The sequence below is a fragment of the Chlorocebus sabaeus genome, chromosome 2 (assembly GCF_047675955.1).
Source record: "Chlorocebus sabaeus isolate Y175 chromosome 2, mChlSab1.0.hap1, whole genome shotgun sequence".
NCBI classification, from domain to species: domain Eukaryota; kingdom Metazoa; phylum Chordata; class Mammalia; order Primates; family Cercopithecidae; genus Chlorocebus; species Chlorocebus sabaeus.
The window spans coordinates 18,005,841-18,021,667 of NC_132905.1; the positions used below are offsets into that span (position 1 = coordinate 18,005,841).

General features: G+C 53.1%; 1 protein-coding gene across 1 annotated transcript in view; it reads left to right on the forward strand.

Annotated features, from left to right (window-relative positions):
* CDH22 (cadherin 22) overlaps window positions 1-15,827 on the forward strand; it is a 134,700-nt gene that overhangs the window by 103,632 nt on the left and 15,241 nt on the right. The window contains exon 8 of the mRNA XM_008015408.3: window positions 5,235-5,371. Within this exon, the coding sequence (XP_008013599.2) occupies window positions 5,235-5,371 (137 nt within the window). The remainder of the gene's footprint in view (window positions 1-5,234; window positions 5,372-15,827) is intronic.

The window sequence follows — 15,827 nt, forward strand, 5'->3', positions numbered from 1 at the left end:
TGGAGCAGGAGGCAGGTTGCTTTGTTTTGGAAGAGGCTCCCCCACTATACCCCGACACACACACACACACACACACACACACACACACACACACACAGGCAGCTTGGGTGGCAGCTGCATCATTCGGTCGGCTGCATGTATGTTCATGCGCCCACACACAGGCACACCAGAAAGCCTGTATGTGCATAAGCCTGCAGCCTTCTCTATTTATTATGCCTGCATGCATGATATATGCACATGTTTATGTAGAGGAAAACCACGTGTGCACCCCCAGCCAGGAAGCAGCACCCTCCCCATTTTCTCCACCCTAACCTTGACAACAGCAGCATTTTGTGCCGTTGCTAACACATGGAAATGCCAGCAGGTGTACCTGGCTGGCTCTTTAAGAGGATGCCCTTAGACGCCTGGCTCTGAACAGACATGGGAGCTTGGCTCTGCCACTCACTAGCCCTGTGTGACCCAGGGCAAGATACCTGGCTGCTTCTCTGAGCCTCAGTTTCCTCCTCTGTAAAATGAGAGTGATGACAGTATCTGAAAGGATTGAAAGAGCTCATGACACAAAGTCTTGCTCAACAAATAAAAGAAAGAGCTAATCTGTACACCAAGAACCATCTTAAGTGATTTATTGGTAGTCACTTGTCCAGACCTCACAACCAGCCTGTGAGGTAGGTATTCCTACCCCCTTTTTTTTGAAACGGAGTCTCGCACTATCACCCGTGCCGGAGTGCAGTGGCGCGATCTTGGCTCACTGCAATCTCCGCCTCCCGGGTTCACGCGGTTCTCCTGCCTCAGTCTCATGAGTAGCTGGGATTACAGGCGTGTGCCACCACACCCAGCTGATTTTTTGTATTTTTAATAGAGACAGGGTTTCACTATGTTGGCCAGGCTGGCCTCAAACTCCTGACCTCGTGATCCTCCCGCCTCAGCCTCCCGAAGTGCTGGGATTACAGGTGTGAGCCACCATGCCCGGCCTACTATCTCCATTTTTAAGAGGAGGAAACTGAAGAACAGAGAGATTAGGTGACTTGCCCAAGGTCACACAGCTAGGTTTCAAACCTAGGCAGATGGGCATCAGATCTGCACCCCTAGGCACCATTCCCAGGCCTCCCTTGCACATGTGGGTGTACAAGCACACGAGCTGCCACGAACTCATATTCTCTCCCTGTTCCTCCAGCCTCACCTGTTCTAGTTCCCCTTGCTGCCCTTCAGGTTGTTGTCACCAAATGAGAAGTAGGACTGCAAAATTTAAGCAGAACCTTCTAGACCCACAGCTGCCTCCTGTCCTTCTCAGACTACTGTGTCCCTACATGGTACCTCCCCGCCCCCAGGTATGCAAGCCACACACTGGGTTGGGGGGACTCCTGTGTACTCCCCACCAGACATCTCTGAATAATAATTAGAGTGACAATCGTTCCCATTCATGGAGTAATTTTCCTGGAACTCAGCTAGGCACCTTACATGCGTTTCATTCTCCCGACAACTTACAAAGTAGGATTAGCATCTCTATTTTGCTAGGAATTAAAGATGGAAGTGACTTGCCTGGGGGCAACGCAGACCTGGATCCAGATCCAGGGCTGAGCTGCTGCCTCTTGAGCTACTGCTCAAATATAATGCACAATCTCACACACACAGGAACACTACTCACATATTGACACACACTGTCCAGCCACAACACAGACCAAACACACAACCCATGCGAGCACTACACGTGAGCTGCACAAGCTTCGCCCCCACCCCTCCCTCCACCCCTACATTTGCCAGGCCACAGTCCCTGCCACACACTGCTTCCTCCCACCCCTCACTGCTTCCCTCCCTCCCACTCACTCTCTGGCTCCCTGAGCTGGAACAAAAACACCTGGGCCCAGCCAGCCGCACTGACCCCCAGCCCCAAGTCTTTAGCTGGTTAATGGCGGGTGCCCGCTGCCCCCGCCCTATGGCCTTGGGAACAGCTGCCTCCACTTAGATTCCAGCCCCTCCCTTCCCCTCGAGGAAAGAACAAAAGAGAAAAATAGGGAAAAGGAGAAGGAGGAAGAGGAGGAGGAGAAGCAGCAGCAGCATCGAGGGAGGAGAGAGGAGAGAGCTGTGAGCCAAGAAGGGAGGAGAAACAACAAGAAGGCAGTTGGCTTTCTCCCATCAACCCGGCCTCTTGCCCAGCCCTGACGAGGGATCAGGAGCCGAGGCTGTGTCATGTCTCTGGTCCTCTCCCGGCCTCTATCCTCCCACCTGTGTCTCCAAGGTTCCTTCCAGCTGAGCTGATGCTCAAGAGCCTCCTTCAACCTCCTTTGGACTCAGATATCTGACAGGGCCAGGCTGGGGCAAAGGGGACCTGAAGCTTCATGCATCGAGGCTTTGGCTGGTTCAACTTTGGATGGACTGTCAGTCAGGCTAAAAAGAACTCTGGGAGGGAATCCTCGATCTGGTTTCAACTTTCAGTTCTGTGACAGAGTTGCTGTGTACCCTTGAGCAGGGCATCGGCATCACTAGCTCATGTCACTTTTGTATAAATAAGAAACAGGCCCCCCTTTGATACTTCCTGGTCTAGGACACATGGCTGGGCAAGCAGAAGGCTCGCTGGAATTCACCCCCGCTTCCCCACTTCGGCCTGGTATCTTTGTGCATGACACAACCTGCACAACCATACTTGGCAGCTCTAAGCTTGGCAAGTTTCCTCTCTGGACCTCAGTGTCTTCATCTGTAAAATGGAGACCACATCAGCCTCATAAGATGCCTGGCAGAAACCTCTTCTATCTCACTTGCCACTTTATCCCCAGAGTCTAGCACAGACCAGCACAGAGAAGGCACTCAATTAGTGTTTAGGGCATAAACGAATGAATGGAGGGATAGTCGGGGGAGAAGCAGGCTCCAAACTGTTAAGTGCATGCTAGGGAGGAATTATAATCATGGGTCTGAACCTCCCCACGTACTTTCACCCAGGCCAACGGGACTCAAGGTGACAAGGGGCAAGAAGAATATGGGTTTAGCAGCTTAGGAACAGGATCGAGCATTAAATTGGGGATTCGGGGGATTGGCTTATAATGCCCACTACACCCATAGGTACAGCCCTTTACAGTTTGCCATAGGCATTCACCTCCAGGACAGTAAACATGAAAAGCATAAGGGCTGTCCTGTATGCCCCACCCCTCCTCTAACACCACAATGTGAGGTGAGTAGGAGTCATCCCCTTTTTCAGGTGAGTAAACAGAAGCCAAAGAGTGACTTGCCCAAGGTCATACAGATAGAATCAGTGGCAGAGGATTCAAACCCAGCTCTGACTGCTTTCAGAGCCACAAAGTTCCACTGGGTGTCAACAGCCCCATTTCAGAGATGGGGTAGTTGAGGCCCAGAGAGGTTTGGCAGTGCAGCCAAGGCCTCACTGAGGGGTCATCTCAGGGCTCTGGGCCCCCAGCAGGCAATGCTTCTGGGGTCCTCCCCTCCCCACTCTGGGAGACTACAAAAAAGCCCCTTTCCTCCTGCCTGTGGGAGGGGCCGTGTGGCTGCGCAGGGGCCCCTCCTTACCAGGCTGCTTTGTCCTGGCGCACAATGAGCTCTCGCTTGGCGTTCGAGGCCTTTGTCCGCGCGCAGCCTCGCGGCGCCCCCATCAGCGTTATCAGCATGGGGAAGCGGCGGCCGGAGCTGGCGGGGCCTCTTCGGGCCGCTGCTGCCCGAGACATGTGTTGGACACGGGCCTTTAAGGCCTGGAGCCGCCACACAAAGGCCCGGGAAGAAGGCGGAACAAAGGGCTTTTTCACGCGGCAACTGAAAAGCTGCAGATTAGCTCGCGCGTGCTGAGCAGGCGAGAGGAGCCGGCGGCCGTGTCCCCAGGCCCCCTCCCACGGCACTCGCCCAGCGCGTGTCCACGCCGCGGCCTCCCGAGAAGCCTCCTGATGCCACAACTGACCCCCTCTCCCCTGCTCAAAATTCCCCGTTGGCTCCTCAGTACATGCCAACTGCGTGCTGTACCGGTGTGTTCTGGTGCCGAACTCTTCCGGCTTCCCGGTTCGAGCCATTTTGCAGTGTTTGCCATTTCTGGGATAACGCTCAGCCGCAGCGCCTTTGCACCTTCTGTTTCCCCTGCCCAGAATGCCACCCCCACTCTCGGTCTCTGCCTTCAAGCTCAATTCTAGGGGCACCTCTTAGGGAAAGATAAGAATTGGCCGGGTGCAGTGGTTCACGCCTGTAACCCAACACTTTGGGAGACCGAGGCGAGCGGATCACTTGACCTCAGGAGTTCGAGACCAGCGTGGGCAACATAGCGAAACCCTGTCTCTGAACAAAAAAAAAAGAAAAAAATTAGCCATGCGTAGTGGCATGCATCTGCAGTCCCAGCTACTCGGGAGGCTCAGTGAGTCAGGAGGATGGCTTGAGCCCAGGAGATCGAGGCCGCAGTGAGCCGGGATGGCGCTCCAGCTTGGGTAACAGAGTGAGACCCTGGCTAAAGAAAGAAAGAAAAAGGGCCGGGCGCAGTGGCTCAGGCCTGTAATCCCAGCGCCTTGGGAGGCCGAGGCGGGCAGATCACGAGGTTAGGAGATCGAGACCATCCTGGCTAATACAGTGAAACCCCGTCTCTACTAAAAATACAAAAAATTAGCTGGGCGAGGTGGCGGGGGCCTATAGTCCCAGCTTCTCGGGAGGCTGAGGCAGGAGAATGGCGTGAACCCGGGAGTCGGAGCTTGCAGTGAGGTCTAACCACTGCACTCCAGCCTGGGTGACAGAGCAAGACTCCGTCTAAAATAAAATAAGAAAAGAGAGGAAAGAAAGAGAGAGAGAGAGAGAGGAGAGAGAGAGAGAGAGAAAGAAAGAGAGAAAGAAAGAAAGAAAGAAAGAAAGAAAGAAAGAAAGAAAGAAAGAAAGAAAGAAAGAAAGAAAGAAAGAAAGAAAGAAAAGAAAGGAAGGAAGGAAGGGAGGGAAAAGAAAGAAAGAAAGAATCAGTGAGTCTGTACCAGGCACTTTGCCAGCTTCCAGCCCTCACAACTGTGGGTACAATTAGCTCCATTCCAAATGAAGAAACTGAGGCTCAGAAAGGTTGAGGGCTGCCCATGGTCACAGCAGTTCACCGTGCAACTAAGATGCAAACCCAGTTGCTTCCCGCTCCTCCTCGGTCTCAAGGGGCTTCTCTGCACCTTGTGTGTGTCCCAGGCAGGCGCTCCCTCTCTTGGAGTTGGGTGTGGGGACAAGGGCATGGGCTCCATTTGGCACTGGGGCACCTTCAATCAGCCCCGCCCTGCCCCTCGCAGGTACGCCATTGACCGCGAATCAGATTTGGACCAGATCTTCGATATCGATGCGGACACAGGCGCCATCGTGACTGGCAAGGGGCTGGACCGCGAGACAGCCGGCTGGCACAACATCACGGTGCTGGCCATGGAGGCGGGTGAGCTGGGCGTCGCGCCCCCTCCAAGGGCAAATATGGGGCCGAGGAGCAAAAGCTGAGGGGAGGGGCCAAGGGCTGGGGGCAGAGCCGAGGCGGCACTGTCAGTCAAAGCCCACGGGGGAGGGGCCAAAGGTTGGGGGCGGGGCAAAGAAACGACAAAGATCTCACAGGGGTGAAGGTGAGGGCAAAAGCTGATGGGTGACAGCAAAGATCCAGCGGGGTTCCAAGTCAAGTGGATAGGGCTAGTCTCAAGCTAGGCTTTCTTCTCTCATCATTTATTGAGCACCTGCTACATGCCAAGCCCTGTTTTAGGGGCTGGGGATCCAGCCTTGAACAAGACAGAAAAGGTCCTGTCCTCATAGGGAGAACGAGACTATCAACAAACAGACAGAAAGCACGGACATACTATGTCAAGTGTTGCTAAGTGCTAAGAAGAAACAAGGAGAGAAGGAGGCTGGGAAATGGAACTGGGAGGAGGAGGGGCATTGCTTCTCTTAGGGGAACATCTAAGAGATGAGGAAAAGACATTTCAGCAAAGACCTCAAAAGGTGGGAAAGTCATGCTGACATCTGGAGGAAGAACATTCCAAGCAGGGGGAACAGCCAGTGCAAAGGCCCTGCGGTGTAATTTGCCAAGCATGTTGGAGGAACAGCAAAGAGGCCAGTGTGGTTGATGAGGGGCAGCATGGTCAGCCAGAGTCACTGGAGGGTCTTTGGACTTTACTCAAATGAATTTGGAGTCATTGGAGGCGTTTGGAGAGAGGAGGGATGTTCTCGGTCAGGGTACCTCTGGCAGCTGCATTGAGAAGAGCCTGGAGCCTGAGGGGAAAACGGGGACTTAGCTAGAAGCCGAAAGCAATAGTGCTTAGGAGATAACACCATGGCCTGGCCCAGGGCAGTAGCTACAGAAGAGGTGAGAAGGAGGGGAGAAGTGGCTGGCTTTGGGATACGGGCTGAAGATAGAGCCAGTGGGACCTGCTCATGGGCTGATGTCCTGGGGAGAGATGGAGACGTGTCAAGGATGACTTCAGGGTGCTTGCCCTGAGTTTCTGGAAGAGTACATGTACGTGTGTGTGTGTGTGCGTGTGTGTCTGTCTGTTTGGTGCAGCTAGGGAGAAACGTGAGTTGGGAGAGAAAGAAAAAGAACCCTGAGACATGGCATCCAGGTAAGTAAGGCTGTGGAGGTGAGGAGCTGAGAGCACCGGGAGAGGGGCCAGGGGAAGTGCCTTCAGGCTTCCTCCATGCCCAGAGCAACACTGCCACTGCCGTGGCCTCCACCTGATCTCCCAGCTTCTCTACCCAGTCAGCCCTCAAGGTCTCAGGCATCAACAGAGCCACCAGTAAGCAATCATGACAACAGGAATATGGTTGAGTCTCTGAGCTGTAGGTGGGTAGGCAACATTCAAACTTGCCTCTGCCCATCAGGACCCCAGGTCCCTCTGCCCCAGGCCTCTCCTGCCCCAAGCTCCTCCTGCCAGCCCTCTTTCTCCTCCCCTAGCTGCCATCCCCCTATTTCCCAGGCCCCACTGGCCCATTCTGGGGCCAAGGAAGTCCCTAGGCTGAAGTTCCCTTCGTCTCTTTCAACTGCAGTTTAAAAGGAAATACAAAGCTGGCTCAGACCTCAGTGCCTGCTGCTCTGGAGCCTTTGAATCCACTCCTCCACGGCATGAAAGGGAGATAACAAAGGTGGCTGGAGAGGAAGTGGCGGCTGGACCTGGGGGAAGAGAGCTCCCCCTCCTTGCCTCCTCAAACCTGCTCCCTGGGTAGCAACTGAGGCTCTGGGCTGCAGACGGAGCCAGGGAGGACTGGCCTGGATGCTGGGCAGGGATGCCTCCTCTCCCTACCCACAGATACACACCCCCTCACCCCCCGCCACCAGCCTATCACCAGCCCAATGTCCCACCACCAGCAATAGTCTCCTCTTGGGTTAAGCATTGTGTTTCTACCCAGTGGGTCTCTTTCAGAAAGCAGCTAGAATAGCATACAAAGCCTGTAAGGCTGCCATTTCACAGGAGAGAGAATCAGGGGAGGGGTACTCCTCCACAAACATTTTACAATTTTTACTATATATATATATATATAACCTGGCCTAGATGCTTTCTAGCACATACTTTATTGAATTATGATCTGTAGCATGATTAGCACCCATTTTCCTGATGGGAAAATTGAGGCTTGGAGAGTTAGGAAACTTGCTTGCCGAAGATGTGCACTGGCAAAGCTGGGATTTGGACCAGGAGTGCTTGGTTCCCACGGCATTGCTGCATGGCCTCCCTTTTCTGGGCACTCTCCGCTCTCTGAGCCCCACCCCCATCCCATCCATCAACCCCAGTAACTGACCGTGGGGAAGGAGATGTATCTCTGAAAAGAGAAGACTAGTCACTGGGCTTGAGACTCCCCTTCTCTGAGCTGCGATCCCCAGCCCTGCCCACTCCTCACCCAGGATATTAATTAATGGGGAAAGGAATTGTTTTGCTTCAGAGAGCTGGTGGGAGGATCAAACAGCATAGCTCATGGGAAGAACTTAGCCTAGTGGTTGGTGCTTAGTAAGTGCTCAGTTGGTATCTGTCAGTCTTGACTCTGTTCCAGGCCCTTTGTTGTGATGAGCTCATGAAATCTTCACCCCTAAGGGGTGTCCATTCTACTGCCATCTTCACTGTGGGGATGAGGAAACTGACTCAGCAAGGCGAAGTCATTTGTCCAGATTCCCAACCCCAGCCTGCCTGACTCCAGAGCTCGGCTCTCCTCAGCTGCCCCTCCAGTCCTGTTTCCCTGGTGCTGGCACAAAATCAAGAGCTCTCACAGGTCAGGCACAGTGGCTAACGCCTGTAATCCGGTACTTTGGGAGGCCAAGGGGGTCGAATCACTTGAGTTCAAGAGTTCGAGACCAGCCTGGCCAGCATGGCGAAACCCCATGTCTACTAAAAATACAAAAATTAACTGGGTGTGGTGGCGCGTGCCTATAATCCCAGCTACTGGGGAGGCTGAGGCACTAGAATCACTTGAACCCAAAGGCAGAGGTTGCAGTGAGCTGAGATCATGCCCCTGTGCTCCAACCTGGGCAATACAGCAAGACTCTGTCTCAAAAAAAAAAAAAAAAAAAAAGCTATCACAAATAACTCTTCCTTTTCACCATCTCCATGAGATGAGAACAAACTTATTACCCCCATTTTACAGATGAGGAAACAGAGGCTCAGGGAAGAACAGGGATGGCCCCAAGATCACGAGCAAGTCCAGGCAGGGGCAGGCTCAACCCAAGACCTCCCGCCTCCCAGGTCCAGAGCCCCAGGTTCATGGCCATCGGGTCTGCCCACCCAGCCCCGTGCCCTCCTGCCAAAGCGTCCATTTGGTTTCCTCAAAAACAGAAGAGAAACTCAGAGGGTCACGGCGGCCCCACCTGCTCCCAGTCATAACAAACATGAGGTGACAAGAATCAGAGGGGAAATATTTATACACAGCGGCGGCGCTTGGTGAGCACCTCGGAGAATGTTGCACTCAGCCGGGAGCCGCCGCCTGTCATACTGGATTACCTCAAAGACTCCCGAGCCACTTAGTATGCCGGCTCCCCTCTCCCCGAACTTCTGAGTCATCCATTCTGCCCATGCAGACGCTCCTTCCACTGACATTATCTTTAACGTTTTGTAATCATGAAATATTAATGACCGATATTGAATTTAAAGTACAATTTGTGTCTGAATCCTTCGGTGGAAAGGGCAGTTGTAAAGGGACAGTCTTCAAAGAGACTGGTTGGGGGGATCTAGGGGAGACTTGGAAAGCCAACACTGGGAGGGGGCAGTGCCAAGGGGGGTACCCAGTCACCCTCTCAGGAGTCATCCAGCCCTAAGCTGATCTGGAGGAGTAATAGCTAGATGTCCAGGACAGCAAAGGGTTAACCAGACTCGCCAGAAGCTTCCCCATCTGGGTCACCCCTGGCCAAGTCACGTCTCACAGAACCCTGCTTTTCCCTTCATGCCACAGAGCACGTGTTATGATTTTTAGATGCATCTGTGTGAGTATTCAGTGAAGACCGCTCTTCCTCAGGAAACTGTACCTTCCATGAGGGCAGGGCCCAGTCTGCACCTGCAGCACTCACACAGGCCAGGCACACAGTAGGTATGTGTGTTTACTGAAGGGATGAATGAACGGGCTTGCGTGCCCAGTTGGAAAAACAGGAATGCATGATGGAGAAGAAATGCTTCTAGTCGCATGGCTCCCAGTTGCGTGGGCCTGGACATGCCACTCCCCATCTTGTTACCTTGGTTTTCTCATCTATAAAATGGTGATAATCATACTTACTTTATTGGATGACTGTGACAATGGTAACTATTAATAATAGCAGCTTCCAGCTGGGCACAGTGATTCACACCTGTAATCCTAGCACTTTGGGAGGCCAAGGCGGGTGGATCACCTGAGGTCAGGAGTTCAAGACCAGCCTGGCCAACATGGTGAAACCCCATCTCTACTAAAAGTACAAAAATTAGCCGGGTGTGGTGGTGGGCACCTGTAATTCCAACTACGTGGGAGCCTGAGGCAGGATAATTGCTTGAACCTGGGAGGTGGAGATTGCAGTGGGCCGAGATTACACCACTGCACTCCAGCCTAGGAGACAGACCGAGACTCTATCTCAAAAAATAGTTAGTAATAGCAGCTTCTATTTACTTAAAGCTTACAATATGCCAGGCATTGTGCTGAGTGCTTTCTGTAAAACATAAATCCCCCAAGGATTAGAAATAATGTGCCTCAAGTGCTTAGCACAGGTTCCTACTGTGTGCCTGACACACAGTAGGTGCTCTTTTAAGTCAGAGAGAGAATCCGAGAGGAGAGGGAATGTCAGAGATCATGGGCTCCAGCCCTGTACCCATCCTGTTTTGTACCTGAGGAGACGGAGGCCAAGAAAGGGAGTCCTCCCATGAGGCTTTCTGACTCCCAGTCTGTGCCTCTCAGAAGGACATAGAGGAGGCCTAAGGAGGCTGGAGGAAGGGGCAGGGATGGGGAGTGAAGGTCGCAGTGGGGTCTGAGCAGCAGAGAGTACTCAGTTTCTCCTGCAGGGACCCCTCCACACACCCACAAGCCATGTACCCGCAGCCAGTGTTTTCTGGGGCCTCTTATCACCCACCCCAGCCTGGACTGGGCTCTGGGACCCGGTGATGAACAAGGCTTGGCCACTGACCCGAGAGTTCACAGGTGGGTGGGGAGAGACCCACTGACAGTCAGTGACAATACAGAGTGAAAGTCATGGGGTCACGGCGATTCCTGAGGAGCAGGGAGAGACTGGCCCGCCCAGCGAGGGCCAGAAAACCCTTCTCAGAGGAGGAGACATCTATTTTTTGTTCTTTTGTGTGTGTGTGTGTGTGTGTGTGTGTGTGTGTGTGTGTGTGTGGTTTTTGTTTGGTTTTGGTAGAGAGGGGGCTTTCACTATGTTGCCCAGGCTTGTGTCCAACTCCTGGGCTCCAGAAGTCCTCCCACCTTGCCCTCCCAAAGCACTGGGATTACAGGCATGAGCATTAGAACCTGGCCGAGAGGACATCTGAGTTGGGATTCAAAGGCCAAGGAAGTTTTTCCATGGGCAGAAAGGGGATTCAGGTGCTCCCAGCAGAAAGCCCCCTGTGTGCAAAGGCCTGGGAGCTTGGATGTCCGAGGCCCATTTTGAAAACAGAGAGGCGGGTGTGGCCAGTCTCTGGGGCTGGAGGGTGTCCGGAGCAGGTGATGCAAGGTGTGAGTGAAGAAGCTCACTGGGCCTGTACAGAAAGGGCCTTGGTGTCTCATGAGGAACCAGACATCTCCTGGAGGTGACAGGGAGCCAGCGCAGGTCTTTGAGCAGAAGAGTGGCATGATCAGATGTTTGGTCCCCAGTGTTCCCTCGGGTTTGTGGGAAGGATGGCTTGGAGGGGGCAAACGTGGAGTTGGGGGAACATATGGGAGGCTGTCAGGCTCAGCTTTGGGCTGGAGGGTTCAGAGCAGGACCAGGGCAGGTGGTTGGGAGCTCCAGGGAGGCTGCCTGGGGAAAGAGACATGTCATAGCTCTACATGGAAGGGGCTGCTTCAAGAGACAGTGAGCTCCCTGTCACTAGAGGTATGCAAATCAGGCCTGGGCTCCTCTTGGACTGGATGACTCCTGGGATCCTGTACCACCTTGAATACCTAACAGACCTCAACAGGAACAAAGATTTTGTGATATCCATGGAGTAGGACAGCCTAGAACATTAGGGACCAGCTCAGCTCCTGGGGAAGGAAAGTTCCCCCATCTCCCCTTTGAGTTTCAGGGATGTTATGATTTCAGGGTCCCTGCTTCATCCAGAAGTCCTCCCCCACCCTTTCCTTGGAGGAACAAACTTCCCCCCAATAAGGTCAAAGCTTCCAGTCTCAATGTGGAAAACAAATAGATCATCGAAGTCCCTCCAAGGGACAGAGAAGGGCACCTGAGCCTCCTGCTCCCATTATGGGGGCGTGGGGACAGGGCAGGGAGTGCAAGGAGTTCGCTGCTAGCTGCCCTGACACCCACGTCCCTGGAGCACTCCCATCTTCTCGCCCCGCATGCCTCACTGTCCTGCCTGCTTGTCTTGGCGGGTTTGTAATTGGGATGATAAATCTTCCTGCCCAGCTGGCCAGCTCTAATCAGAGCCTGGTGTTTGGATGCAATTTAAGTCCCTCGGGGAGGAGGGAGGGGCTGGAGGGACAGTGGAGAAGAGGGTCCAAGCTCTGCTCAGTCCCCAACACTGCAAGCGAGAGGGAAGGCGCTTTCTTTGAGCTGATCTCTCTTCTCTCTCCCCCTCCCACCCCACCCTCCACTCTCCTTCCCACTCCCACTCCCACTCTTGCAGCTTCACTTCTCTGTTTCTGTCTAGGCTTCTGTCTTTCTCTGTGACAGCCAAGGAGAGCCACAGAATCCAACTCCATTTGTTTTATTGATGAGAAAACCTTGGTCAAGAGACAGAGAAAGGGAGAGGCAGGAAGAGGGTCCCAGCACTAGACTGCTTCTGAAATGGAGGGGACGCAACCCCTGATACGACAGAGTCAGTTCATCCAAGAAGGTCTCAGTTTCTCCCCTGCACCTCCCCAGCATCCCTCCTGGAGTGTGGCCATGGTCAGAGATGCCACAGACAGTGGAATCCATTCCTCTGACACACTTTTATTAAGCACCTACTATGTAGCATACACACAGTTACTGGGGATACAGCAGTAAAGAAAATATACACAAATTCTGCTTACATTCTAGGGGAGAAGAGAGAGGATGAGAAAGTTCAATAAAAACAGAGGGTGCTGGGTAAATGCTACAAAGAGGAATAAGGCAGGGAAGTGGTGTTTGGTAGGATGGCAAAGGGTGCATGGAAATAAGGTCTTTAGCGGAGGCCTCTCCGAGAAGAAATCTGGGGGCCAAGACCTGAAGGAGGTAAAGGAGCAAACTCGGAGCAGAGTGAAAGAGGGAGGGTGGAGTAGCGATGAGGCTGAAGAGGCCACAGCAGGATGCTCATGGGGGGCCCTGTGGGCATGGTGGACTTGGGCTTATCCTTGGATCGCCCAGAACCTAGAGCAATCAAGGAGAGCTTCCTGGAGGAAGCAGGGAAATTTGTTCAGGGCCTTGAAGGCAAGATGCATTCTGACAGCTAAAGACAAAAAAGGCAACACCATGTGGTGGTTAAAAACTCCCCTTTAAAACCAGACCCAGTTTCAAGTACCAGCTCCTATGAGACCTTGGGCAAGTCATCTCACCCCTCTGAGCCCGTTTCCTCATCAGTAAAACAGCAACAGTCCCAGTCCCTGCCTCCCACTGTGGTTGACAGGACGAAATGGGGCAGTCCAGACCCTGGTCTTGGCACGTGCTTAATATGTGTTTGTTGCCATTCTTCCAGGGAGGAGCACATTCATAGGAGTGCCCTAACAGGGGCACCAGGCCAGGCCCCGTCTCCTTTGCCTTTCCCATTGGCCCCCAGCCCCATTCCCACGCCCACTCAGGTTGGTCCAGATGTCAAATGAGGAATTCTAGTAGGGTCTGGGATCCTGCTTGGAAGAGATCCACATCCTCCCCTCCCACCCCAGGGTCTTTGCATGTGCTGATCCCACTGCCTGAGACAATCTTTCCTTTCCCTTGCCCCTCATGTAATTACTTCCCAGTCAGGACTCTCCAGGACTCAACAGAAATATCATGTTTTTCTGGGAAAAACATCCTGCTTCCCACCAGGCAAGATCCCTGCTCCAAGCTCTCGCAGCTCCTGAGCTTCTTCCCTCAGCCCTTATCACAGTCTGGAGTAATGTCTGTCCCTGCCACTAGACCGAGACCGTGCTGTCTTGTTCATGCTGTGTCCTTGGTACAAAGGAGATGCTTGATCCACAACTGTCAGCAAAAACCACAGGTTTCAGTTCCAGATTGTCCAGTCCAATCCCCTATCCATTATACAGAAGAAACTCTGAGGCCCAGCGAAGGTGAGAGACCTGCCCCACTGCACAGCAGTTCTCCTGCTCCGAGTTTGGTCTCTCCCCGAGGCACCCTGAGCTGCCCAGCCTCCGCAGGTCCCTCAGACCCCCGGGGCTTCACCTGCCACCTCCCCGGATTAATGGTGAGGCAGCTCAAGGAGGAAGCACCGGGCCAAAGCACGTTTAATTTTAATTTAGGAATCGGTTAAGGCTGCAGGCCTGCTCAGCCCCGGGCTGTCAATCAGCCTTCCTCAAGGCTGCATCAATTAGTTTAAAAATATTGAATGTAATTTTGCCTGACACAACATATTGCAGCTACTGCAAAATATAATTTATTTTAGAAGAAGAAATAATTAAACTAATTTGCATGTCAGTCAGCTGAACTGAAAAGCCAGGAGGGGAGGGCTGTGGGGGACCCAGTCCTTGGAGGGGACACCTGCCACTGGCCATTGGGTGAGATCCACTTGGGCCTGGGTGTAAGCTGTAGCTGCCACTGAATGGACAAATGCCCAGGCAGCAGGAGGGACCCTGATATTGTATCAGGACCAAGCACTGAACTTGGAGTTGGGAGGCTTCGGACCCAACCCCAGGTCTGCTGCTGACTCCCCTAGGGCTGTGGGGAAAATCCTGCCCCTCCATGGACCTCTGTTTCCTCATCCAGAAAGTGGGTTTAACAAGGCCTTCTTCAAGGGTTATTTCAAGGATCACATGAGGTCATAATAAGAGAGTGTTATGAATTGGAAAATCCTACACAGAGGTGAAGATTAATCAACAGATTCCTTGTTTTATCCCAGAAACATTTAAGGTGGCAAAAAATAGGATTATTTTCCATTCTTACAAATGATTCTAATTGTGATAGGAGGGATTTGGAGGAAGCCAGTCAGGCTGGATCCCCCCACCTCCCAGTCACCCTAGGGTAGTGGTTTGCAAACCTTGCTACAGGCTGATCCTCTGGAGCTGTTAAAATAAATAAATAAATAAATGACCAAGCCTTGGCCATCGGTGTTTTCTAAAGGCTTCCCAGGTGATTGTAATGTACAGCTGTGCTGGAGACCCACTGCCACAATGGCAATGGCAGTGGCAATGGGTGCTGACCTGGGGCAGTCCATGAGCTCTGGGATTCCAGGCCAGCCCTAAATTCAGGAATTCCTAGAAAAGAAAATGCAGCTGGCAACTTTGGCAATTTAGAGGTCACTCAGCTGCCCCGCCTCTTAGGTCTGAGACTCTAACTCATGCCAAGGGCATTAGGGCTTTCTCACAAGGTGACCTATGACATTTTAAAAGAAGAGGTAAGAGAAGCCGAGCCAAAGCAAAGGTGCTAATAATGGGGGTCTCATCCGCAATGAGGGTCCAGGAGGGGATCACCCACTCAGCAGTCCATCCTGCTCTACCTTCGACATGGCCCATAGGACCCTGTCTCTCCCTCCAGCCCATATACCCCCACCACCCTCCACTGCAGGGGGAAAGTGCCCTGGCCGCCCCCTCTACTCTCCCCTGCCTCTGCTGGGAGAGAGGCGCCTGTTCCTGGCTGTGGGCCTCGCCCCCTTCTTCCCAAAAGCACCCACCGTCTGTCTGTTGAAATTCGCCGGCAACGCACTCTTAAAAATAACGGTTCACCCGGCATCCCCAGTCACGACTCCCATCTCTCACCCTGGAAAAGCCCCCTGTAATTACTGGAATGGCAGATCTGGTGAGCTTAGAAGATAATGTGCCCCTGGCTAAGGGGAACTCCAGAGAGAAGCCAGGGTCTGAGTTAATTAAGAACTCAGCCCCCTCCTTTTCCTGACTGCCCCCCGCAGGAGGTGGCTGTACCTGCCTTCTTATCTCTATTTCTCTCTTTATCAACACGTGAGCAGCTGCCATCAGCACACAGTGGATCCTGGGTTCACAGCAGGAGGCAGCCGACCAGTCCCACTCCCCGTGAAACTCATGGGGAGCCTGGATGCCTGAAAGCTTTCAGGCTGCCCCTAAAAGAGCTCCCTGCCAGCCCAGCCAGAAAGCCCCATCTTCCAAGTCACTGCTTGGAAGTGCGGTGTGGTTTCCTCCTC